At 41.3% G+C, this 25,004-nt stretch overlaps 1 protein-coding gene across 6 annotated transcripts in view; it reads right to left on the bottom strand.

Moving 5' to 3' along the window:
* Positions 1–25,004, bottom strand: part of ANK3 (ankyrin 3) — a 381,272-nt gene that overhangs the window by 65,792 nt on the left and 290,476 nt on the right. For 4 of the 6 annotated variants that reach the window (XM_074592967.1, XM_074592968.1, XM_074592970.1 and 1 more), the window contains 7 exons: positions 20,384–20,482; positions 20,196–20,294; positions 19,716–19,811; positions 16,504–16,576; positions 16,238–16,300; positions 8,488–8,611; positions 5,480–5,582 (listed from right to left, as the gene is read on the bottom strand). In XM_074592967.1, the coding sequence (XP_074449068.1) occupies positions 5,480–5,582; positions 8,488–8,611; positions 16,238–16,300; positions 16,504–16,576; positions 19,716–19,811; positions 20,196–20,294; positions 20,384–20,482 (657 nt within the window). Of the gene's footprint in view, positions 1–5,479; positions 5,583–8,487; positions 8,612–10,082; positions 10,478–16,237; positions 16,301–16,503; positions 16,577–19,715; positions 19,812–20,195; positions 20,295–20,383; positions 20,483–25,004 lie in introns of those variants that run through there. The other 2 variants (XM_074592972.1, XM_074592973.1) reach the window with 1 other exon arrangement.

Raw genomic sequence — 25,004 nt, 5'->3', positions numbered from 1 at the left:
ATATAGACAGGCAGTATAATATTCCCCCACAGAAATCGCCGTTGGGTAGATCCTTATTCAAGCAGAACCTGTGAATAACTTCACTGAGAGTTTTAATTGAAGCTGCGAATGCGTGACCCAGCTCCTGGTGGGAGAAGGCTTTAGTTTGTCTTTATACGCGTCCAATCAACATGAACACTGTTTTCTGGAGTGCCCCTGTCCCTGCTCATCTCTATAAAAATAGCTTTAACCCTGTGAAGCGCTGGCACACTGGTGCTATAATTAACTGCCCCATCTGACAGACACTGAGGCGTAATTTGTTTGTTGCTGCTGCCCCTGGACATGCGCACATGGGCTCACGTCTCCTGAGCCCCACAACAAGCTCTTACACTATAAATCCTCTTATCTGTACAGCAAAGCCATTCTAGGTAAATATTCTTTTTTCTTTATTTGTTTCTTTTTTTTTTCCTAGGAAATAAAACAAATGAAATCTTCAAATACTCGATGCCCCTATCTGCAGGGTGATATGAAAGCTTCTAAACAATTTAAGAAGCACTGGCAGAAGTTACATCAATAAAACTAAGCCAAGAATCTGTCATGCGATACACACAGACACTCTTCACCCAAGAAGGCGTTAAACATGTCAGTGTTTCCTCCAAGTAGGTTGTTTTCTGCTTTCAGACAACTACATCTAGAGAGAGCAGTGTCTGAAAAGACTAAAACTTTATAGGCTGTTTTCAAATTAAATTCTGTGGGTTCGAGTCAAACCCGAGCCAAGCACACACTTCTACACAGGGAGGTTGCATTATTTCCATCTATTTTTTTTTGATCAACTGGCACATAAAGGTAGCGCAAATGAATTATTTTGAATGGAAATTCCAGCATTAGTAGTAAATCTGGCAAAATCATAAACACACAAAAATGCTTCTGTCGAGAAGCTTCCACAAGATAAGCAAGCAGCGAGCGCTCTCGTGTCAGCCAGAACCCACAACCCTCCCATACACTTGGGGGTTCCCAAAAAACTCCTCTCTTTACACATATCTTTTATTTCAGATGAGCATCCCAGGTTTCTTTCCAAAAACCATCTACATGCTAATTCACTGCTAATCAATAGAAACATCCATCATCTGTCCCATGCTGTGGCACATGGCTCAATGCCTCCTTATTTTGCTACCTTAACTCCTTTATTAAAATCTTTCATTAAACTTTTTGCTGTAAGACAGGTACTTTAGGCCTGATAGTTCAAGCACAGACAACAACAAGAGGCAAATTTGCATACGTTAAACACCAAAATACACCATCGGACATAAAAGATAAAATGAATGCCATTAAAACAATGGCAATTAAGCGATGGCAGTGGCTTTAATTAGCATCATTTTGAAAAATGTATCATAATTTAGTTTATTGAAGGCAGTTTTTCTCTTTCCAATAGTACACTAGGGATTCTCCTACATTTCCCTGAAGAGCCACAGTTTAGGCAGGACAGCCATAGCCATTTCTGCAATTCCAAGTGATGTAACTCGGTAAGAGCTCATACTGAGTACATTATTGCTTTTCATACCAAACAGTGTAAGATCCAGGCGGCTGGTCTCAGAAGTTGTAAAAATTTAGATAGACAAAAAATAAATTTATTCTTTTGCTCGGTGATTAACATTATCATCAAAAATTGCACAAAACAAAGAAACACAAGAAATGCATTAAAAAGGACACCGCAATTTAGTGTTTGTCATTCAAACGGCTGCTAAGCCATAGGTCCAGGCTTGCGCAAGGACACATACATCAACAAATGAACAAGGGATCATGTTTGCTATAACAGAAGAAAAATGCTAAAGTTCCTTCAGCAGTGCGACAGAGAAAACTAAACGTAGGGCTATATATTTTCCAAGGAAATACCACCACTCTAAAATAATCTAAGCTAAATCGAGGTGTTACTATGCTCACCAAGTTGCTGTAGGTTTGCTTTCGTGCATACACAGGGCTCCTTGGTCTATTCCTGTGTCCTGAGATACTGTCTGTATATCAGGTGACTATATTTTTTTGATTAATTCCTTTCTGACAAAGTGCACCCAAACAGATCTTTTGGACACATTTACAGCCAGCAAAAAGCATGAAGCCTACAGCCAATAATTTTGGCAGGGAAACAGAGTAGGAAAAGCTAATAGCCGGACACATGCATCTTACACGCAGCACACATCTGTTGGTCTCATTTTGTCAGTCTGTTGAGGTGCTGGATTTTCCAGGCACACAAAAAATAATCTTCCTGTGTAAATTGCAATATAAGCAGTCCAGAAGATGGTACATCATCAGTGACATCAAATCACAGGATCCATCCTGTGTCTGGTGAGGTCCCTCCCTGGACTGAGGGAGATTAAATATGCATTGCTGTTGGCGTGGCATCGTTAGATGCAAATGCATGCATAAAAATACTGATGGTTCTGCTGGCAAGGATCCTACTGGTTGCATAACTGAATATCCAGGCTGTGTAATATCAGAGTTCAGCAAACAGAAGAATTTATGCTTCCTCCCAGATGAATTTATCCAGACAGAAGAGATTCAGCAAGCTGCTATGTAACGGACAGCCTGATTCATCCTGCCTTTGGCTGATTAAATTCAGAGGCTGATGTAAATTATTCCATGGAGAAAGTCGTTTGGATTTGGTCTGAGTTGCTACATCCATGGTAACGCACTAGGACACAGAAATTTTAACTTTGCTCCAGCCAGGTTATGAGGCACAGTGTGGCCTGGACTCAGACTTCCCCATTCAACAGGGTCAGCAATAAAGAACTGAATGCAAACCATGGAGAATATCTTGACTTCTCAGGGAATTATTAGAACCTCTTCTCTAACATCCAACGCGTCATGCTGGCAGTCAGGTTCAGTAAAGGCTGGTTTAAAATCTTCCTTGTTTGATTCTTTTTAGACTCCCAAGTCTCCCAGTGCTCTTGGGGAGGGGTGGTCATGGGATCTTCTATTTTAACCAGATCAAGAGGCCGGCAAATGCCCCTTACTCCTTTATATGCTTCTAATTTGTGATAAAATTAATTCCCTTTATCCTGAGACTTAGCTGTTACCATGCTCTCCAGACAGGTCTGAACTTTCCAAAAGAAGCATAATGGAATATGCAGACAGGCAATGGCACACACCTTCAAAGTAGCATGATACCGCAAAACAGCCTTAATTCCTATCAGTTTCCAGATGGACTTTTAGGATATTAGTTTTGACCCACAATGATCTTCGTTCCTGTGTATTCCATTGTTGGAACAAAAGGGTGGGGTTTTTCACCCTGATATCTACTGCCGAATCTCTACAGAGATTATCTAGAAGCCTAGTAATAAATAGCAAGATGAGAGGTAGGGGTATTCTCCATCTCCCAAATAAACTCGTCCCACTTCAGCCAAAGAGCTGTAACGCTTACCGCCATAGGTTTGGGTTGGCCTGAAGAACACAGGAATTCCAAAAGATGGATATCTTTTTTTGTCAGGACTTCAAGGCTTGCAGAAGCCATAGCAAAAACTGGTGGGCTCCCTTTTTCATGAAGATAGCTGGGTTGCGTTACTATCGTTTGTTTTTCAGGGGATCATGGTTTTACTAACCTCTCAAGACAGAACTGACATTTTTTTCCACCACCACCTTCACCATTCCTGATCCCCTCCTGGACTTGAGAAACTTGAAATTTGTCTAGAGGACTAAGGTTAGAATAACATTTACAACTAGACTGTCAGCCAGGCATCCAGCGAGAGGAGGCCCAGACAAATTTACGAGACAAATTTGGAAGAGCACTTAACTGCGATAATTGCACAATCATTGCTGGACAAAAACTGGAATCACAAAAACATGGAGATTATAAATGCAATAGGAACAGCCTACACTACTAATCCCTAAAGCAGAGTTCCTGTATGTGACGCGGTGTCACTGCAACACCTCCACATACAGATAGTAATTCTTATTTTTCTAGTGGCATTTTGTAATACAAAACAGGTTAAAGGTGCACACTTTGAACAATGTTCTTTAGGAGTTATTCAGCATAGTGCTGGTTTTAGGTCTTGTTATTTGATCAAATGCACCCTAGCTGCTAAATCAACACCATCTACTTTGATGGTAATCACAAAAATGGCCAGAATCATAAGAAAAAATAATAACGTTCTCAGACTGAAGAACCTTTCTCTCCTCTGTAATTTCCATCATATCAAGAAGACTTAATGAAGGCTTAGAAGTAGGAATTGTCAGAGTAACTTTAGGTTCTCAGCCCTGAAATATCATTTCTTTTTCCAGTGCCAGTAGTTGCAGATTTTATTTTCTGACTTCAAAACAAAGAAAAGCAACAAAATTACTGCTACGTAATGTTCAGAAACTCTCCCCAGATGGCTGCTGCAAATCAAGGTTATTGGAGTTTTACAGCATGTCACTTGAAAGTAACAGCCTATTAATAAACATTCAGTTGCTAAAGAGAGAATCCAATTTCTGCCATTACCATAATGTTACCAAAACTGTGTGCAAAAGCTGTAGTAAAACTGGATAATTTATACTACACTAGAATTTACAGACTAACACAATCAAGATTTAAAGTGCTTGAGTCCTGCTCTGTGGACCCTTTCCCCCAAGAAAGCACCCTCTGAGATCAATAACCCCCCTGTGCAGGAATACTTGCCGCTGCTGAGAGGTACCTCTGTGAAAACGGCAGCAGAAAACCTGTGTTTCATTACAATCCACCTTATGCTCTTCCAGGATATAAACAACAGTTCTGCTCCACAGTCCTTTAATTGCCAAGATTTCTACGTGAATTTTTATTCAGCTTCCTAGCAGATCTCCAGCTTCTCTGTATCAAGAAACTCTTGAGTAACTCAGATTTGAAAATCTGAAGCGAGTCTGTGAAGCAGAATGCTGAGGAACTCACAAAGCACACAGTGCCCTATCATCTCCAGCATTAGCTTTTAGAAAGACTTTCCCACGCTATAATCAGGTCAAAAGATTCTGCTTTTGTTGTATTAGTCATTGCACAAATGTTTGGAAGATACATAAACTGGTTAGAGCATAATAGCTTAATCTCTACAAGGCCAAATTCTTCCCAAGGGTGGAAAAACAAGGACAGCAGCTGGAGTCCCATCCGTGTAGGCAGAACGGGCGAATGTAATCCCCAGGCTATACAGTACAGACAAAGGTTGCTTAGTGTAAAACCCACCGCTCCCAGCTTATCAAAGCACTCTAAGGATACATGTAACATTAGGCTCATACATGCTTCCATTGACTTCAATGGACAACCACATACTCAGGAACACAACTGAACACAACTCAAAGACTCTTTCGGTTTGGGACCCCATCAGCCTGTCTCTTGCAGGATCAAAACCACAATGGGGTAAACCCATGATTTCTCTCATCTCCTTTCTTCTTTTTCAACAGTTAGAGTAGTGATAATGTCTGCAAGCAGAGCTGTGTGCTGCAGACTGTCATCCCCTATAAATGCGAAGAAGGAATACCTGGTGGCAGAGACACAAGCACGTACCTGATCCTTTGCTGGTACCAGCAGTTCTTCAATCATCATGCTGTCTCGGGCATAAGAACTTCTGTTCAATGTGTAGGACCTATCCGAACTGAAGGAGCGGAGGCTGTTGTATTTACCATTTATCATAGAAAGTGCAGATGACAATGAGATGAACAAAAAAATAAAAATAAAAAAATTAATACATGCAACTTCCAGGGATAGCACAAGATGGCAAAATATACACAATCTGTGAAATAAGTACAAGGGAAAAAATGGAATGATAAGTATTTGACTGTAGTTAAATATCCCCTTCCCTACAATATACATAAGCAAAATCACAACAGATGTTCACTGCTTTGGCAATAATGCCGTGGCTTTAGAATAAATGCAGAAAAGTGTATTCAAGTATTTAGATGAACTTTGATAAACGTCTTCACGCCCTAATCCTGAAAGGAGACCCATGAGGGCAGGTCCTGGGGGAGCTGTGGGTAAGTTCCAGCACCTGCCCACATGGCTCAGATTGCTGAAGCAGGTCTAACTAAGAGCAACTTTTATGTGGTGTGGTTTTCTTTGTGGCTGAACCACTTTTGACTTTGTTATAAACACCCCAGCTATTCCTTTCATTAGAAAAAAAAAGATAATAATTTTGCAATGAAAGAAGAAACAAAAGAAATTTCCTTATTGATGATTAAATACAGATTCCAATACTTTGGGGATTATTTTGTGCACGTTAGACTCTTTAGAAATAACTATGATCACTCTGAATGTGTTGCAATTAAATCACTGTAGGAGCGCGTTACACTTAACCCTGGAAGATACATTGTGGTATGTGCTAAAAACATGCTGCAGGCCTAGACATGCTTGCTACGTGACAAAAAAAATAAAGTAGTAAAAAACGTGAATTAATACAAAGCAACAACCAACAACATATTACACTTTTGAACTAGCAACACTTTTCAGACTCAAAACTCTACAACTTGTCTCATGCAGTTTGTAGTTGTTAATCAAACTTTTCTAGTCCCTTAGCACACGTTCCTCCTTGTGTTGGAAGCAGAACTGGGATCTTAATTACACACTGTAGGCATATGTTAAGCAGACTTTTACATGATAAAGGGCATAAAGAAATCAAGTTATATTTGTTATAACAGAGGGATCCACAACCCACCCCCCAAAAAAAATAAGAAGCATGTCACTTTCCAATGCTGAATAAAATGAAGATGAGCAATGGCAGCAGCAGAAAGATGTAACACGATGCCATGCCTTCTTACCTGACTTTTGGACTAAAGCAATTTACAGTGGAAAAGAAACAGGAGAAATAGAAAGCAAAGAATCAGACGGGAAAAGCAAGATGTTATGGCTGGGTGGTTTATATATTTAATGTGTTTATTTCTTAATGTTACACTCAGAATCAGTAGTAAGATACATCCACAGAATACTTTTTGCTAAATAAAATACTTTACAGGAAAAACGCTGTATTTGTCTCCTCTGAGCATAACATGTGCAATGTAAAAAATGAGCTACGCAGCAACAAATAGTAATGGCACCGCTAAAATCAGAAGCACGGGGAATATTAGATTTCTCTCAAAGAAGGCACAAAATGAGGTTGAACCCTCAGATGTACCTAACAGAACTTGCATGTGAAATTTTGCTCTCCCACTTGCAGAGTGAGACCTTAGAGGTGCGCAGGAAGGGTTCTGTAATGAGTAAAAGGTGCCCAGTAAATCAGTGTCACGCTCTGTACACAAAGCGCGCTCCCTCTCCACCATCACTGCAGTACTTCAGACCTGACCACATCTGATAGTGCTGGATGATGACCTTGCTCACACCAACTGCTGTTTAAAAGCAGCATGTCAGCTTTGTTAATTCAGTTTACATAAGATTCTCCCTTTAGATCTGTTTTGCTAGCTAATGGATTATTTAAATGCATTTTGGTATTCCTCATGAATGTATTATCACATAAATACTTATTAGGGTACCTAAAAACTGTAAGTGAAGCAAAACATGGCTGGGGACTACTAAAGAGCAAATTTGCACTGCCTGCTTGCTTTTCTAATGCGACCATAACAAACAAGACTGAAGGGCAGACATCTGAGCTTTACCTTATGGGAGTTGCCATTCACTGTTAGACAATGAACTCACTTTTTAAAACAGATCTTTAAACTGCAGCATAGGAAAAAGTCCTCAGGGCTCCAGCTTATGAGGTTTAATTATTAGCTTGAGTACGATTCAACTGTCAGTAAATACGTTGCAAATCCACAACTGTGGAATTAATCTCTGCTCATACAGCTTTAATTGTTTTGAGCAACGCACGGTGCAGGCTTTAGCAAGATTCAAAAATGAAATCTAAAACGTTGATCTAGCAACACCTGAGTTGAAATCAACATTAGTCAGATATTATATTAAGTTTACAGTAATTTATCAGCTTCACGGAAACTTTGGCCTGTTTTCTGTAACATGTAATCTGTTCCCTGTCAAATGAAACCCCACGACAAATTTAGGGTACACCTGCTTTTCTATTTTTTTTTTTTATTTTTATGGGCTATCTCAGTTGGATTATTCACTTTAAAGAAATTAAAGCACCAAAATAGCAAAATGATTGTCATTCAGTTTTTCTGGCATTTACATTCTTCAGCTAAATTAGTCCATTAAGGAACACTCTAATGTGAGTATCAATTTGACCAGTGGTAGTGAAAAGAAACCTGGTTTTCTGGCTGTTCTAGATCAGTTTCTAGACCAGTTGCAAACTGCTAGCAAAGAGGTGCCTTGGAGATCTTCAGAGCATGAGCAGATACCAGAAAAAGTGAATAGTTTTCTGTCTCGTTGCCATAAGAAGCTGACATGAATAAAGAATATGAAATAAAACTGCAATGAACATATGCTTTAAAGGCGCAGTATTATTATAACACGGAAGTACACCCCCTCTACTTTGTTTCGAAATAGACTCCAGCTTTGTGTGAAAGAGCAGGCTCGGTTTGTAAAAACTTGTAACCGTGGTGACATGCAAACACGAGAAGCAGCAAATAGAATACCTGGCGGAGCGGGCTCCCAGGCTGAAGCCCATGTATCCTTCAGCAGGCAAAGAATCATCTCCCAACTCTTTCAAATCCTGGGGTCCGAGGTATTTGTCCGTATCACCTGTCATTGCATCCTCACCTGCCAGTGCAAAAGCCAGGCTGAAATCAGAAGCTACACGTATTGTAAGTGTTTGTGTGCTTAGTAAGTCATAACGCCCTCCTCTGCTCGCCAACAAGGAATCAATCCCGTCACCCCCACCTTCCCTAAGGCTCTTTCCATGTCATACGTCAATTATCCACCCTCTGAAGCGCCTGAGAAAAGACTTTTATTGGGGGCAAACGTAAGAAGCAAAGTTCCACCTTGACGTAAATCCAATAAAGTTATACGAGGGGATGACTTTTGCCCAATCGCTTAAGCAAGCTAAAGGGTTCTTCTGTACTTTGCACCGTTGCACTCACTTTTGCTTTCCTTACCAAAAAGCCCAAGCTGACAAACTAAAATTAGGTCATTCTGTACACAAAAATAAAAAATACTTGGCCGTGTGAGACAGCCTGTTTGCCCACCAGTACTGAAAAGCCCAGCGAGCTTGAATGGATGCAGAGTAAAAGAAAAGGCCCGCCTTCCACCTTAGGTGTTTCTCAATAACTTTTGCAAGTTTGAATGTAAGAGGGGATTTACTACTTTTTTTTTTTTTTTTTTTTTTAATGAACCGCTTCATACTCCCAGGTCGATTTGCTGAAGGTAAGTACTTCCTGCAGCTTCTTGGGTGCCCAGCCCGGCGGGGGGCGAGGGCAGAGCGGAACAAAGCCTTGCCCGAGGGAGAGCCCGGCAGCCCCAGCCCACCCCCGCGCCGCGCGGGCAGCCCATGGGAAAGCGCCAGGCGCACGGGAGACACGGGCATCCACAGAGAAGGAGCTGATCAGGGTTTTTTTTAGGAAAAGAAAAAGAAAGGAAAGAAAGTTAAATCTTCAGAGAGGAGGGCAGGCGCCGCAAAGGGTTAAGGGAGCGCTGACTCTCGCTGGGAGCATTTGCATACCATTACATCATGCAAACCTACATTCCTGCATTGACAGAGCAAGTCCAAAATATGCCTTTTGCGGTTGTAGGATCCTTTTTTCTACCCACCCCCCCTCACCACCCCCTCCGTTCCCTCGCCAGCACAGAGCTCCCCGTAAACTCATGACTTGCCTGCATCCACGCTCTCCTCCTTTGTTGTGAACGCATTTTAGGTGTGTAAAAGTTGCACAACAGAGAAGTTTAACAGCGTGTTCTGGACGGTAAGTGACTCCCCAGCCCCAGCTACACGTTTCCCACTTTCATTCAAGAAGTTTAGACTAGTTTCCATTCACTTAACTCAGGAAACCACAGGCGAGCTCTGGTTTTAAACTAACAATCAATTCTAAAAATATCCCTTCAGCTACTGCTTTGCAAACGGCAAACAAACAGTAACTTTCTCCTCCAGCCCAGCAACAACCAGTATTTTAAGTAACAGTTTAAAAGCCCAAATGTTCATAATATACGAGAAAGCATTCAAAAAAAAAACCAAAACAAAACCAGAAACAGAAACATTATATATTTATATATTAAGTTAAACTTTAAAAAGTCTTACTGTTTTGGAAAGCCATTTTCACCAGTCTGGTCTATAAGAATTTTTTCCCTGATGTTTCCAAGAATTCCTATTAGTCCTATTAGTCCTTAAGCAGTGATTTAGAGTTAATCTCCAAACCAGCACAAGCAAACTAATCCCTGTGGGTCATATTCGCTTTCCACACAACAACCGAGATCTTCTTAACATCTTGATCTCTTCGTATGTATTTTAGGACATATGCATCTTTGTCCTCTCAACTCAGATCAAAGTTCTTTGCAAATATGAAACGAAATGAAAAATAACGACTACAGTTTTTAAAAAAAAAAAAAAAAAAATCCCCTTTTAATCACTCTGCAGACATCCCTTTAAAGCTTCTGCTGATTGGATTACAGCCTCCCTTGGCAAGCCTCTTGAATGGTGACATAAACGCAGGCACTCCAGTTATTTGTATGTAAATAGGGGTGCTGCGAGGGTGTAGTTTTTCTGTAACTCGATACCGGGGGCTGAGCAGGGAGCGCGGGGCTGCGGGAACGGGCGCTGAGCTCCGCCCGCCGCCGCCGGGGCTGGGGCCGGCGCCTCCCCCCCGCCTCTATCCCCGGGGGGGGGACGGGGAGCAGGGCTGCCCCCGGGGGGCGCAGGCGGGAGTTGAGCACCAGCTGCTCCGAGGGGACCGACCCCATTCCCTCTCCGCCCCCCAGCGTGGGGTGGTTGTGTCCAGAGGGAAAATTTAGGCTCTTGAGAAAGAAAATGTAGGTGCTTGGGAAAAACGACCTGCAGCCTGGGAGGCGGTGGAGTGGCCCAGAGGGGGTCAAGCGGTACTGGGCAACTTTAAGCAACTAACTGGACCAGTAAGGTTTGGAAGCTTCTGCCCTTACAACACCTGCAGACGAGCGCTGCACCACTGTAAGGAACCGAGGAGGCACTTTCTCTAGGAGCGTCATTTGTCATAGGCAAGGTGGGGAATGATAAAAATTTACTCCAGTTGAGCTGCAAAATACATTAGATGTTATCCTGCTCTGCAGCTTATCCAGCCAGAGCAGGATTACTTTGATGAAATGCTCTCATCAAAGGAAAAGTTGCATCTAGGAGTGGTAATTTCAAAGAATTCCAGACATTGTTTTGTGATCGTGGGAGGCTGGAGCAAAATGGGTGGTGCACGTTTCAGCAATCCCGCTCTGTTTAATTAGGTGCCGCAGCCTAATCCTCTGTGTTTCAGGTAACACTCAGCACACTATATTCCTGCAGAGAGAGGTCCCATGGAAAAGTGATGAAAAACTTCATCTCTGCACACAAACAGTAGAGAAACACCCGTGCAGTGAGGCACAAATGAAAAAACACCAAAGAAAGAGAAGGCTGCATTGCTTTGCTGCAATTGCCATCCTTCCCTTCATGATGTTACATGTTGAAGAAAGATGATGGCCCTGTTAAGAATGGGCAAACACAGCCCACAAGTACAGGAAACCATTCAAAATGCAGGAAAGAATAGCAGCAGTAGGTCAAAGCAAAGGCCCATCCATTCTGGTATACTCTGACAGCAGCCACACTTCACAGAAGAATATAAGAATATGAAGCCGTGGAAGTCCTCTGGGACCTTTTTCTAGCTGGCAGTGATTTGAGCACACGTTTTCTAAAGCCGCAAGAGGTTTGTATAATGAACAGGTATTTTTTTCCCCCCCTTTTTAAGTTCTCCCAATTACACTTTGAACTCACTTTTTGTGTTCCCTACACCAAGGATGTGTAAAAGGAGTCACACAATTCAACTACCTGTTGCATGAAGAGCAGCCCTTTTAATTCAAGCTGAATCTGCATCTTGCTGGTTTCACCAATGCCCCCTGTTCTTGGACTTCTGGAGAGACAGCGAGCATTACTGCACACTTTGCCACCCACTATTTTATACATTATAGCCTATTCCTCATTCAGCTTTTTTTCCTGGGATAGACTGTCCTACTCTACTCTTTTCTCCCCGAGAAGCTTTTCCATGCCTTTTATCACCTTTTCCCATGTTTTTCCCATTTTTCTGGTCCCTCAGCACGTCTCCTACAGCTGGGAACTGCAAGCGTGCAGGGTAGGTGCTCTTTTTAGAGGCCGGTGAGAAATACAGGCTCTCTGGCAGCAGGAGAGAAGGCATCGTGTGGCTTGGGGAAGAGTCCCAAACAAAATTTAATCATAGCCTGGGATCCAAATAGGCATTTGTCATTGGCTTTGCTAAAGATCCCCAAAGCTTTCGCCACTCCCTCGTCACAGCCTGTCCAGAGTTGCCTGACGGCAGAAGAGGTACAGCCACAGGGAAAAGCAGGATGCTTCCATAGTTGGAGCCAAGGTTTTGGTTTCCTGCAAGTATGGAGAAGAGCCAATACCAAACTGCTGAAACTTTTATGAATCTGTAAAATTTGATGGAGACAAAGAAACTCAGAAAACTCTAAGCATAAAAGTATAATAAATCAACCCCTCCGAAAACGATCGATAACAGACTTTCATGCATGGGGGTGCCCTGACTTAAACTGCTGTACCTCAGCACCTACTCAGGGATCAGGCAGTGTGCACTCATGCCCTATTAGGACATCTGTCTAATCTGCCAGGAATTGATTAGCATGATACTTAATCCTACTGAGAGAGGAATCTCCATTAAATAGGTTTAAAACAGTGTCCTTATTTACACCCAAAAGAGTTTGTTATCTACTGAAGACCAAATAAAAAAAAAACCTAAAAGCTCAACGCTAAGTGTTTTCTTGACAATGATTGTCTAAATTCTCAACACCTGAACTGTTTTTTTTGTTTGGATTTTTTTCCCTTCACTGCTCACATAGTCTCACCCCTCTGTAGCAGTTTCCATTGCTTGCTGTCCCTTCACCTCTGGAATAACAGGGCAGCTTGGGGGGGGGGGTGTGGGCTGTCGTGACAGAGTTCATTGCTGGGACGCGGCAGTCGCAGCAGGGCCCTGGCATCCTCCACCAGATTAAAACCCTTGCACCCGCCGGGAGGGATGCTCCGAGGCTGCGCATGCAACCGCAGAGGAGGGGGCTCCAACAGATGGCTCGGGCTGTGCTTTAGCATGGCTGATTCCTGGCTCCCCACCAGCCCCACGGCCGCAGGTCGCACCGCTGGGGCTCCCAGCTGCACAGGGCATGGGGTGCGAGCTCACATCTGGAGACAGTAAGAGGAAAGACCCAGTTCTCGCAGTCTCAGGTTTCACATTTATAAGATTTGCAATCTCCTTAAAAATAAAAGCAGAGCACATGTTCAGTGTGCATTGGAATTGCTCTATATTCTTCTACAAACTTTCTGCTACATATGAAGATGAACCTGCATTTTTTTCCCCCACAAAATCATGTTCACGTCTTTCAAAAAAACACCATTTCTGTTTTGCGGTGTAGCAGTTTCCCAGCATTTAACCTCATGTGGGCAGATTTGCCAGAGTAGTCTAGGAAAATGAAGAAAAGGTCTTTCCTCTCAACCAGTCTGGCTCCAAACTAAACCATCCTCGGCAGTGAAGAGCAGTTACACAATTTCCATGTAAATACTTATTTAGCGGGCACAGCAAGACATAAACGCCGGGAAACAGTTTCCTGACATTTGTCTCTGAGCTCTGAGACTCCTTGAGTCTCCTCAAGAAACATTGAGGATTGTGGTATATTGATAAATCATTAAACGAGTTTTGGCTGAAGAGTCTCGGCTGATGACATGAATGTTAGCCAAGTGAAAGAGAGCTTGGATTTGGGTGGCAAATTTGTGCCCTTCTCTCACTTGGAAATCAGCTCCCTGGCTATGAGATTTCTCAGAGTGCATTACCATAGAATCATAGAACGTTTCAGGTTGGAAGGGACCTTAAAGATCACCTAGTTCCAACCCCCCTGCCATGGGAAGGGACACCTCCCACTAGACCAGGCTGCTCAAAGCCCCATCCAGCCTGGTCTTGAACACTTCCAGGGATGGGGCATCCACAGCCTCCCTGGGCGACTGGTTCCAGTGTCTCACCACCCTCACAGTAAAGAATTTCTTCCTAATATCCAATCTAAATCTCCCCTCTTTCAGTTTGAAACCATTACCCCTCGTCCTATCACTACACTCCCTGATAAAGAGTCCCTCCCCATCCTTCCTGTAGGCCCCCTTTAGGTACTGGAAGGCTGCTATAAGGTCTCCAGGCTGAACAACCCCAACTCTCTCAGCCTGTCCTCATAGCAGAGGTGCTCCAGCCATCTTGAACATATTTATTTCAACTGGCGTAAGTGGATGCATTGTATACAAATACCCTATCAACATGGAGGAGTCGCAGGGACGGACACTGGTATATTGTCTTTAGACATGTGCAAGTCAGGAAAGAGAGACAGGCCAGTGGTTATTACCTCAAAGCCTGTAATTCATCACATGCCTCGCACGTGGGAATGTTTCAGCATACATTAATAAAATACCTATTATTTGATTTGAAAGCTCCCTTTCAGTGTTAGGTTTGAAAATGACCCTGTTGTATATAAGCCAGTCTCTTAGCTCCCCTAGTCGCAACATGGGTGCGGAATACAGACTCTAGGCAAGGAATTGATTGTATTACACCTGCACTCTTAATTTTTGATTTGGTTTGTTTTTTGTTAAACTGAGAGTTAGTGACTACAAAAGCCTTACACAGATTTGGCCTTAAAAATGATCCCGTACATTAAAAGACACGTTTTACATCTTTGGTTCTTATATTCAGATTCCATATAGGAGTGTTTCTCATCCGTACCTCGCCACATACTCTGCAGTGGGATATGGCAATAGTTCATGCTCTATTGACTAACACTATTATGCACCAGTGTTCCAGTCAGTTAAAAAAATACAGTACTTTGAGCAGTACAATAAGCCTAAAAGAGTTATTTGGAAAACACAGGTGTATGATAAGAACACTCTCCATTTGGAACTGTAGCAATAGCAACACAATAACAAACTGAAAACAAACCAAAAGCCTCAATGCATGAATTAAACAAGAGTTGCACACAATGAACTTTGCTAAATAGCTTTTACACCTTGCTGCTTAAATGCTATAAAAATTAAGTAAATATATCGCTAGGAACAAAGAAAGAGAGATTAACTAAATAAGCACAACAAAATTGAACCCAGTCACTTGTTTTCCTACTAGAGAAGGAAAATCTGCAGTTCTAATGCAAGTGAATCGGGACACACACAAAAAAGCACCCTCAGGACACTGTCGTCCTCTTCATCAACTCAAGACCTTCCCATTTCTGAATGTCACCTGGGAACCTAATCCCGTAGTGGCCTTTGGAATCCCGCAGTTCCTGGTGAAATTCGCAGAGACTCCTGCACATCCAAACCAGAGGAGGTGTGACCTAACAGGGCATGTTGTGGAGGGGAGGGAAGCAGTTGCCAAAGGAGTTTTAAATACTTGGGGACCACCAAAGCCACATCAAACCTGCCCAGCACTGAGCAGTCAGCTGGAACGGGCAGGGTGCTCGTGCCCATAGCTCAGGAGGCTTACTTAAAGGCACTGAAAACTTTATTGCCACTCACTGCCACGTTTCATGTCACTGCAGGATGGTACAGATGAACTCTCAGCTATGAGGTACTTCCTTAATACTAACAAACACCAACATGTTGAGTCCAACGCATCACCGTCTTTATTCAGGGCAAAAGTAATCTGATGTGTTTTTACTGAATGTCTTGAGTGAAATAGTATGTAAAAAAACCAAACAAACCAACACTGAAAAACCCTGAAAATACTTCTTTCCAAGCTAAGGGTCCACTATCAATGTAAATCAACCATTTGAGAGCTGAATTCACATCACAATTTAAAAAAAAACCAACCACCCAATAAACCCATTCCTTCTGCTGTTCACTTTCACTGGCAGCTGTTTCTTCCAAAGTGTTTTGATATTTGACCCTTTTGTCCAATATTTAATTTTTTCAGTTACAATAATAAAACAATTCTCCACTTTACAGAAGCAGCAGCAAAAGGACTATTCCAGGAAAGCAGAGGTAATTTGATTAAAAATTGTGAGTAAGAAATTCAGAAAAAGTTAGAGGATTATCGGCAATAGCTCAAAAAATTTTTGAAAGTGTTCTTAATTGTAAAGCATAAATTATTGTTAGTGGATAATAAGAATATTATCTGAAAGGATTAATTTTCAGACAGATAAAAGGAAGAGGCTTAAGTTAAATATCACTGCAACACAAAAATGCACAAATACCTTCTTCAACATCTGACAAATATTCAGCATCACTGAGTATTTCAGGGGCATTGGCTTTACGAACTGCATGATTTAAATAAACAAAATTATTAAATAAAAGCATAGACTATCAATGCATCAACAAAACAATTGATGTAAAACAATAAGGAATGTGCAAAGACCATATCCAACTAATACTGTTTGGTGGTTGGTTTTTTTAAACAAACATTTCTTAAAACAACAAAAGACTGAAAAATATGCAACACGGGGGGCTTATCTTTTAGTACCTTCATCATCAGACATATCAAGAACTTCATTCATGGTTTCGGGTACATTCATTTTGTGCTTTTCTGTAACAGTCTGTGAAAGAAAATAAAATAATTTCAGAGTGCGGATGTAATTTTTTCTTAAAAATAATAATTATTTTAAAAATTAAAAGCAAGATAGGACATGTTTTTATCTGCAGTTAGCAAACAAGATGTATTTTTTTATTCACTTTCATTTTTATAGATGCGTTGCATTATACATTTAAATAGACTACAGAAATAGGCAATATTGTATTTGTGTTTTAAACTATATTTACATTTTCACAGAAGAAAAAGCATGTGCTGAAAACCTAGAAGATGAAGATATCAAAAGAAGAAACAAACGCACTGAAAAGAGTTTCATGTTAAGAGTTTAATAAGAACTCCTTAAATACTCATCTAAATTTTAAGCAGGAATACAACATCACTATTTAAACTAAACTTTGAGGGAAGTATTTATCCTTTGTCATTAGAAAAATGCTGCAATTTGTGAGCAGGCTCAATCTGTGTGGTTTTTTTCCAGAGGTGCCTCAGCATGAATTGTATGTTTTTCCCACAAATGAGAACAATTGTAACCACATGCAGCTAAATGCTGCCCTTACGGAGTTTGGGCATGAAAGACACTCAGAAGTGGTTGGTTGATTTTCATCCTGATGTTTAGAGCGATTCAGACTCTAAGACCAATATAAAAGAAAATTCGAAGCAGAAAAAAAAAAAATGTTACGAATGCCTGAAATCTGTTCCTGGGATACCTGTGTATCCCACAAATGACACACACACGCAAATTTTACTCTTCAGCTGGGGAACTGTGCAACAAGCACTGGGGAAGTTTTAAGTCATGCAGGAGACCCTACAGAGTTACCATTCAAGGACTACAGTCGAATAAAAAAAAAAAAAACAAAACACACACCCAAAAAAAATCCAAACCAACCAAACAAAAAAACCCCAAACGCCAAACAAACTCCAGACCAAAAACCACCCTCATCTTTATGGAGTTTTTATATTTATTTTTATATACATATATCTAAAAATAAATATATATTATTATATTATATTATTTTTAGCCACCATTACATCTTATCCTTCATATACAAACAAGAAATCACTAAGAAGTTCAGGAGGACGAAATAGATTTCCCATTTTCATTTATTTTAAAATACTTCAGCTTTTCTCTGACCTGATGAATCCTCATTTGGCCGTTCATGTTTCTTGGGCTACTGTCATGACTTGATATAGGCAGAAGAGGTCCTGCATGCTCAAACTTCACAAAACTTATAAAAAGCCTCACACTTATTTCATTTTGTGGAATGAACTTACAAAGCTTTTTAACACATTATTGCTGTTAAACTAGCAAAATCACAGGAGGGTTCTTTTTTTTTTTCAGGCACTACTGGATTTTTTTATTGGTGTTTGAGTATAAGCTGTAGTAAAATTAGCTGTGTTCATCCCTGGTTTCATTAAACTTACCTTTGGGAAGTGTTTAGCCACAAGCCTCAAAAAATAAGTCTCATCAGTCAAACTGAGTTTTTTAGACCCTCAGTTGTAAATCAAATCTCATGTCTAGACTTCCAAAGTCTGACAATTACACACTTGTAACTGATAAGCAGCATATTCTGATTTTAATGGAAATTATTTCTGGGCTTCTCTTGAGAGTAGGTATTTGGGGTAGCATTGGCCTTTCAGCATCTAACATTTCTTCTAGCACAATTCACAGCCTGATCCACCATCTCTCTACTCTTCTTCATCTACAGAACATAAATGATCTGCTGCATCTTACGCAGCAGAAACTCTCCCAGCTTCTTGGTTCTACAAGCTAAGAATGACTTTGTGATATTGGGAGTTCTTAGCTTAAAAACATGGGTTTTCTTTTCCTGCAGCTCCCTAGATGTATACTAGGCAACCATTCAAGTTCATGCTACCCTGTATAATCTTCTCCATCAAATTTCTCAGGTTGTGGAAAACTATTTTGGAATCTTTCTAGAGAGAAATATGTTCCTGAGAAAACCCAGAGAGAAGCTGTAAGAAAAAATTGTGATTTTTTTTTTTCCCTGGCATATTCCTTTAAAATTTATTGTTCTGAAATTTGTCTTTTGTGTTGTGGATTTTCTGTAAGCTACTGAATTATAGACCACAGGCAGGAAAGTCACAGGAAGAAAAGGCACATGCAGCAGCAGAGCTAAAATCTGCCTGTCACCCCAAATGCTCATTGTAGTGTAACCACCTGCTTGCACTGACAGACGGCACAAATGGGCGATGACAAGACATGGAACACACAGTAACTGTTTTCTGTCTCTGATATGCCTAAAAATATATATGTGTACATAATTCTCTTTCCTCTTTTTAATCAGAAAAAGAGTTGCAGAAAGGAAAAAGCAAAGTTGGAGCCAATGCTCTGAATTTATGTTCTTAAGATTCAATTTTGGCTTTACTACTATGGTGGTGCATGGAGCTCCTCAGCTCACAGAAGCAATTTGTCAAACCGTTAATGAACAAAAGATCTTTCTGAGAAATATTTTGGATTCTGTGAATCACCATTTTTCTGATAGCGGGTAATATTTGACCACTGCTAGTCCCTTTAATCTCTCCTGGCTAAGGCTGCAAAAAGCCTTCCTGAGAGGCCAGAGAGAGAAGCTGGAGTTCCTGTATACATCAGAGAATGAATTCCTGGGGCTGCAGGAGTTGACTGCGGCTGTGTGCAGAAGACAGCCTTTCACCATCTTTCAGAAGACGCCAGAAACTACGCACTGAGGTACTTTTAAGTAAATTTCAGCCACTTTTTAGATTGGAATAGGTTTTCTCAGGCCAAATACAAGTCATTATAAACCAGTCCCTTGGCAAACCCTCCCAAAAGGCAGAAGCAGCTTCTATTTACGCAAGTCTTTTCAATTACAAACAAGCCCGTATTTGTGTGTTTTGTGCCCTAAACAAGATGTGGGGAAAACCACGGCAGCTATGACCAGTCATTTAACACCGTCCATTTTCTGCTCCGTTGGTACTCTTTCTGTGTACATCCTAATAACGTCTACTACCTTAAAAATATATTGTTCATATTTGACTTAACATCCACTTCATACTGCTAAAAGGAAATAGGAGGAAATTCAACTGAAATCTCAGTAGACATGTAACTAAACAAAGCTGAATACACTGGCTTAGGAAAAATTCTTCCATTCACTACTGAATTAAGCTGTACTTACAATTGTAGTCATGGTCTCTTCTGTCACCACCTTCAATGTGTCAACGACTGAAATGTAGCCAAGTCGCTTAGCGATGGCGAGGGCAGTGTTTCCATTCTAGCAATTGAAACATTTATAACGAAAGTTGAATGTTAGCAAGGAAAAGTGTAGAAACTGCTAATTAACCGTAGAAGAATGCACAATAAAGGCCAAATAAACGTTTGCATGTTGGTTGACTGAAATAAATATATAACTAAGTTTTTAACTCTTTACAGAAATGGGATGAAAATGAAAAGATTTTCATATGTTTGCTGTTCTAGTTTTGGAAGAGATGATGGCATAGAGGATGCGGGGGCGATGGGAATAGGCTTCCTCTGGTCTTTTCCTCTCCCACCACATACATTTTTTTCACATTTCCCTCGTTCAAATGCTTTACGCGGGGGTGGGAAAGCTGAGCCCGAGGGGGAAGTGGCGGCCTCACTATGTTCCCCTTGCACTTACCACAGTGAGCTCGTTGGGCGCCGCGCCGTGCTGGAGCAGGACGTTGATGATGTGTGTGTGCCCCTGCTGCGCAGCCTGGTGCAGCGGCGTGTACCCGTTCTGCAGGCACAGGGAAAGGGAAAAGCTGCAGTGGGCACGGCACAGAAGCCACCTCCACTGAATGAGCGAGGCAGAGGCGGAAAACTCACCTTCGTTTTGGCGTTAACTTTTGCAGAATGTTGCAGGAGGAAGTTAACAATTTTTATGTTTCCGTAGTGGCAGCCAACGTGCAAAGGAGTGTATCCCATCTAGAATGAATGTAAGCAATTAGTAAACGTGAACATCCCACGCGTCCCCTGACAAAAAAAAGCCATGAAACAGCAAAAATACTGTTAAGCTTTATTTCTTTGGCCTACATGAAAAATCCTCCAACCTTGGAAAAAAAAAAAAGCACACCTCATGAATGTTGATTCAAGTCCTGTTCTTTGTGAACCTCTCTGAATGCCTTGTACTTCTCTAATCTTCAACACACGCAGCGTTGATTAAAGATTTGCCTTCCTCTCCAATGGTCAGACTGGGGTAGAGCCCACCTTTTAAAATAAATGTGTGTATAATGCCTTGCACAGTGTGCTTCACATGCTAGGTGTTCCCACAGTGTGATAACAACCAAATAAATAAAAAAAAGTAAGTAATAACAACTTTCTAAAAACCAGGCATGCTGAGGACTGCCTCAGCTACGGCGCAATTTGCAGCTCATCCATTCTGACTGAAACACCCAGAAGGTAAATCTAAAACGATGCAACTGATTTGCCAGCTCTGCCAGAACAATATAGTCCTACAGAAACTGGAACACCAGCTGGTGAGTTGAGGCTCTATGACAGAAAGGTCTAATTTTTTCATGTGTCTGTCCTTGCGTTATACAAACTGGAAGAAACAGCTTTTTCTCTGCAACTGCAAATATGAGAAACTTGAGTGTATCCTTTTTGTTCCTATTACTTGTTTTTCATAACTAGTGGACAGACTAAAACTGTTTGTCAACATTGGGACTCCCCCACCAAATGTTCTAAACACAACTTTGTCTAGTAAAAAACCACAACTTTTTAAAGTATACACGTTTTGGATATTTTTCTAAAACCAGTTAGTACAAGAAGAATATCACTTAAAAACCTGACAAGATTTTTAAAAAGTTACTACTGGTTTTTAAAAACTACTCCTGGTAGCAAAGCAGGAGTCACTACTTTGCCTCTGAACTCACTTGAAAGCCCAAATATTTAAAATAAGTCAAACAGCGTGTTGAAACCTGTTAATTGTAATACACACTTTAATCAACAGTTAACATTTAACATACAATGCAACAAAAAAAAAAGAGGACAAAAGCTTGCTCTTGCTGCTCTTTTTCTAATCTCTTAGTCCATGAGAACACTGTTAGCAGTTTTGAAAAAATTAGACTGACTTGAGATGCTTAACATATCGGGAATGATTAGATTATCTTTCGTGAAGTAATTATCTTTTCCTGCCTTATCTTCCCTGCAAGACAACACTATCTCATCTTTCTTAACAAACATAATCTAGAGCTGTGCAAAGGATAGTCTGGGAGATGGCTACCTCTAAATGGGACGCTTGCTATTTTTCTCCACGGCATGGACAGAAGCCACTTTTCCCCAAACCCCCCTCCAATCACAGCTTGATGGCTTTCCAGCAGATGCTTTGCTTGGCTCACAGAGGTGGATTAATGGGCTTCCACCTCTTTTGAGGTGAGTCATCGGATTCCTTTCTCCTTAAAGGTCAGGTTTCATGGGCCCACTTGACGGGCTCTGAGATGCCAGAAGGGTCATTTTAGCCAGTGTTCACATGGGGCTTCACCATTTTGCAAGGAGGATGAAACTACACTGCCAGTGTAATATGTCCTTTTGCTAGCTACTCCGTGGGACTTCAAATGTGGTATTGGCTCCATGCTCCATTAACAGTTTTTATGGAAAAATCAATTGCTAGGCTGTAAAAATCATATCTGAGGAACACAAATAAACTAAACGCATGGTAATATACATTGCAAACGTGCAATACTGTTAATCTACAAGAATTCTGCTTTCAGAAAAAGAGTAAGAGGTGAGGCTGGCTGAGATCATTAATTCCAGTGGCAGAAAGGTCAGTTATGGAGAAACGTGGCCATGGTGCATGGCTTGGCTGCTGGTAGAGTCCAAAGCAGCCACATGGCCAGAAGGAAAATACACTACTTGGGACTGAATGATCTTGAACCAGATCCAAAAGCCAACCTTGTGGGTAGAAACACTGAAAGATGGGCTGGTCTTGTATTGACCAGGCTTCAGCTGCTCTCATCAGTGTTTAAAGGTGAAAAAGTGCCTTTGCTTTCCTGCTCTGAGAAGAAAAGCCTGGTGCCCAAGAGACAGAGGCACACAGGGAGTTAAACGCTGCAGCCTGTCATCCTTCAGTTGTACATCCATGTCAGTGAGGTGCGGCCAGGTTAGACAACCCAGTCAAAAGCACTGAGGAGGCAAGTCCAAGGTCTGCGGTTCAGTAGCCAGCACTACACCACATGTTCAAACCATGAGGTCAAAGCTACTCAGAAGAAAGAAAAATGGCAAATGTGAACTATTTCCACTAGAGGGACGTTTCAAATGTCCATGGATTTAGACACACCATTTTTTTCATGTTACTTTGCATCTGATACTACTTCATACAAGAATACCTAATTTCAGTTGTATTAACACATGCTAGGAGATGTTAGCTGTGCCAGTTACTTTAAATTAGGGTGTGTATTTTTTCTTTAGTTAATTATATACCCTTGGCCATCTAAAGAAACTACTAGCTTTGACAACCAGGATGAGTTAATCATTGCCAGAAACAGCGCCGGATCCAAATTCCATTGGCATCAGCAGAATGAAAGTTTCCGTTGACTTAATATGAACATTGGATCAGATGCCAAATGACTACAAAGAACTTTTCCTGCAGAGTTGTTGTGCACTGTGGTGAAAGCCTGAGCACTAGCTAAAATGTAATCATCATGAACTGCATGCTAAGATCTCATCTTATGGTTACTGTTAGTTCAGGGTTGGCCTAATAGCTTCCTAGCAGTGCCTGGGATCGTAATCTTACAGGGCTCCCTAAGCTGGCCAGAATCTTGGGTCTTCAGCAGAATGCTGAGCATACTCACAGCCATGTACCTCAAACGCAGCTTCTGCGGCCCCTGCTCCTACATGTCCAAAGATAAACTCAGATTAAAACATGGCCAAACTATCAAAATATCAGTTAAAAAAAAATACTGTGAAACCTCCTCATTCAAGAACTTCATTCCCTTCTCCCCCTTCAAAATACAGGCCTCTTAACATGACACACAAGGTCAAGAAAAATCAGACATCATAAAAACAACTGGGGAGATGAAATCCAAAGTCAAGGGCTACCTGCTGGGAACTCCCTGCTAATAACCGTAAAACATTAAAATCTGGAGAGTATCGGTGAGCCAAGACCAACTGATCTCAAATTTCCCGTTGAAGTGATCTGTAACGGCTCCTCTCTCCAGCCTGTAACAATGAATATTGAAGGAGGAGCTATCAAATCCCAGATATTTACTGCAGCACAACATTGATTTCCTTCTACAAATGGTATATACAAAGTTTTACATGTGGTATCTTCATAAATGGCTAGAGGAGCAATTATTTATGCTCTTTGTCACTCCTGACCAGCTTGCTGTTTAAATCAGTGAAAACTTTTCCTCTTTCCTCTCCAAATGCATGGTAGATATCATGACATTTCCATTGTGACATGGTCACAATTTTTCCCTGAAGCTGAGGAGACTCTCTGAAGCTCTTGGTGCTACTGGCTTGGTCAGGTACAGCAGCTGGAGGTGTGTGTTTCAAAAGGCAGTTTCTCTGCACCACGCAGAGAAAGGCATCTCAGGCATCACTTATGTCCTCAGTAGCAACGTGGGCACCTGCTAGCCTGGTGGCAAAATACCAGTTTCCTGTCTGAACTCCCTGGAGGGGCCTGGGAGCTTTCTTTTAAGTTTGCCGTCCCCTGTGGTCATCTCGCGTCATGTCCTGTTTGACAAGGCAGTGCCTAATGCAGCACACAGTCACTGACAGCAGAGTGACAGAGATCTGACGCAGTGGGTCACATCTCACTGGGCATGTTAGACCTCGTCAGCCACCAGAGGACATCTTTCATGTCTGTAGTCAGCAATGTCTGTAGTTAAGGCATTGGTCAAAATAAAACTAATTAGCAAAATGCCCTTTAATGCCTGAGACCCAGAAAGGATATCATTTGCTTCTCAGCTACACTACAGATTCCCGTATTCAACTGTTTCTAGCTCAGGAAGGTATAACATTTATATTTATACCCTGACATTGTCACGGAAAACAGCTATTCTGTTAACTTTTCTGAAACACTCCAACTGGCAGGTTCTGCAATTACACAACCAAATTCACTGTAAAAGGAACAATTCTCATGGCTACCTGAGCTTGCTACTTTCATTCTCTATAGTAATGTGTCCAGGAAGCTACAATATTTTGCTTCAAAAGCTATTAATAATTTAAAAAAAACCCCATCCAACAACCAAACAAACCCAGTCCTACAACATATACATTTCTGCACAGCAGTTTAGGTTCAGAGTTACATTTTCTGGCAAAGCACCGCAGGACTTAGTAGGCGTCCTAATATTAAAAAAGTTACTTCCAAGAAAATCAGGGCTTTTGTTTAATACAGGTCTAACGCACATCACCTTCTGGCAGTCAGCTGCCACGCTGCTTCTAGCTGTTGTAAAGAATGAGCAGCAATATGGGAGTTAGCAGCTGGGAAAGGCTTATCAAAAGCCAC

This window comes from Larus michahellis, chromosome 6 (genome assembly GCF_964199755.1).
Source record: "Larus michahellis chromosome 6, bLarMic1.1, whole genome shotgun sequence".
NCBI lineage: Eukaryota > Metazoa > Chordata > Aves > Charadriiformes > Laridae > Larus > Larus michahellis.
The sequence above is the reverse complement of the archived record's forward strand: the minus strand, read 5'-3'. Positions and strand labels throughout refer to the sequence as shown.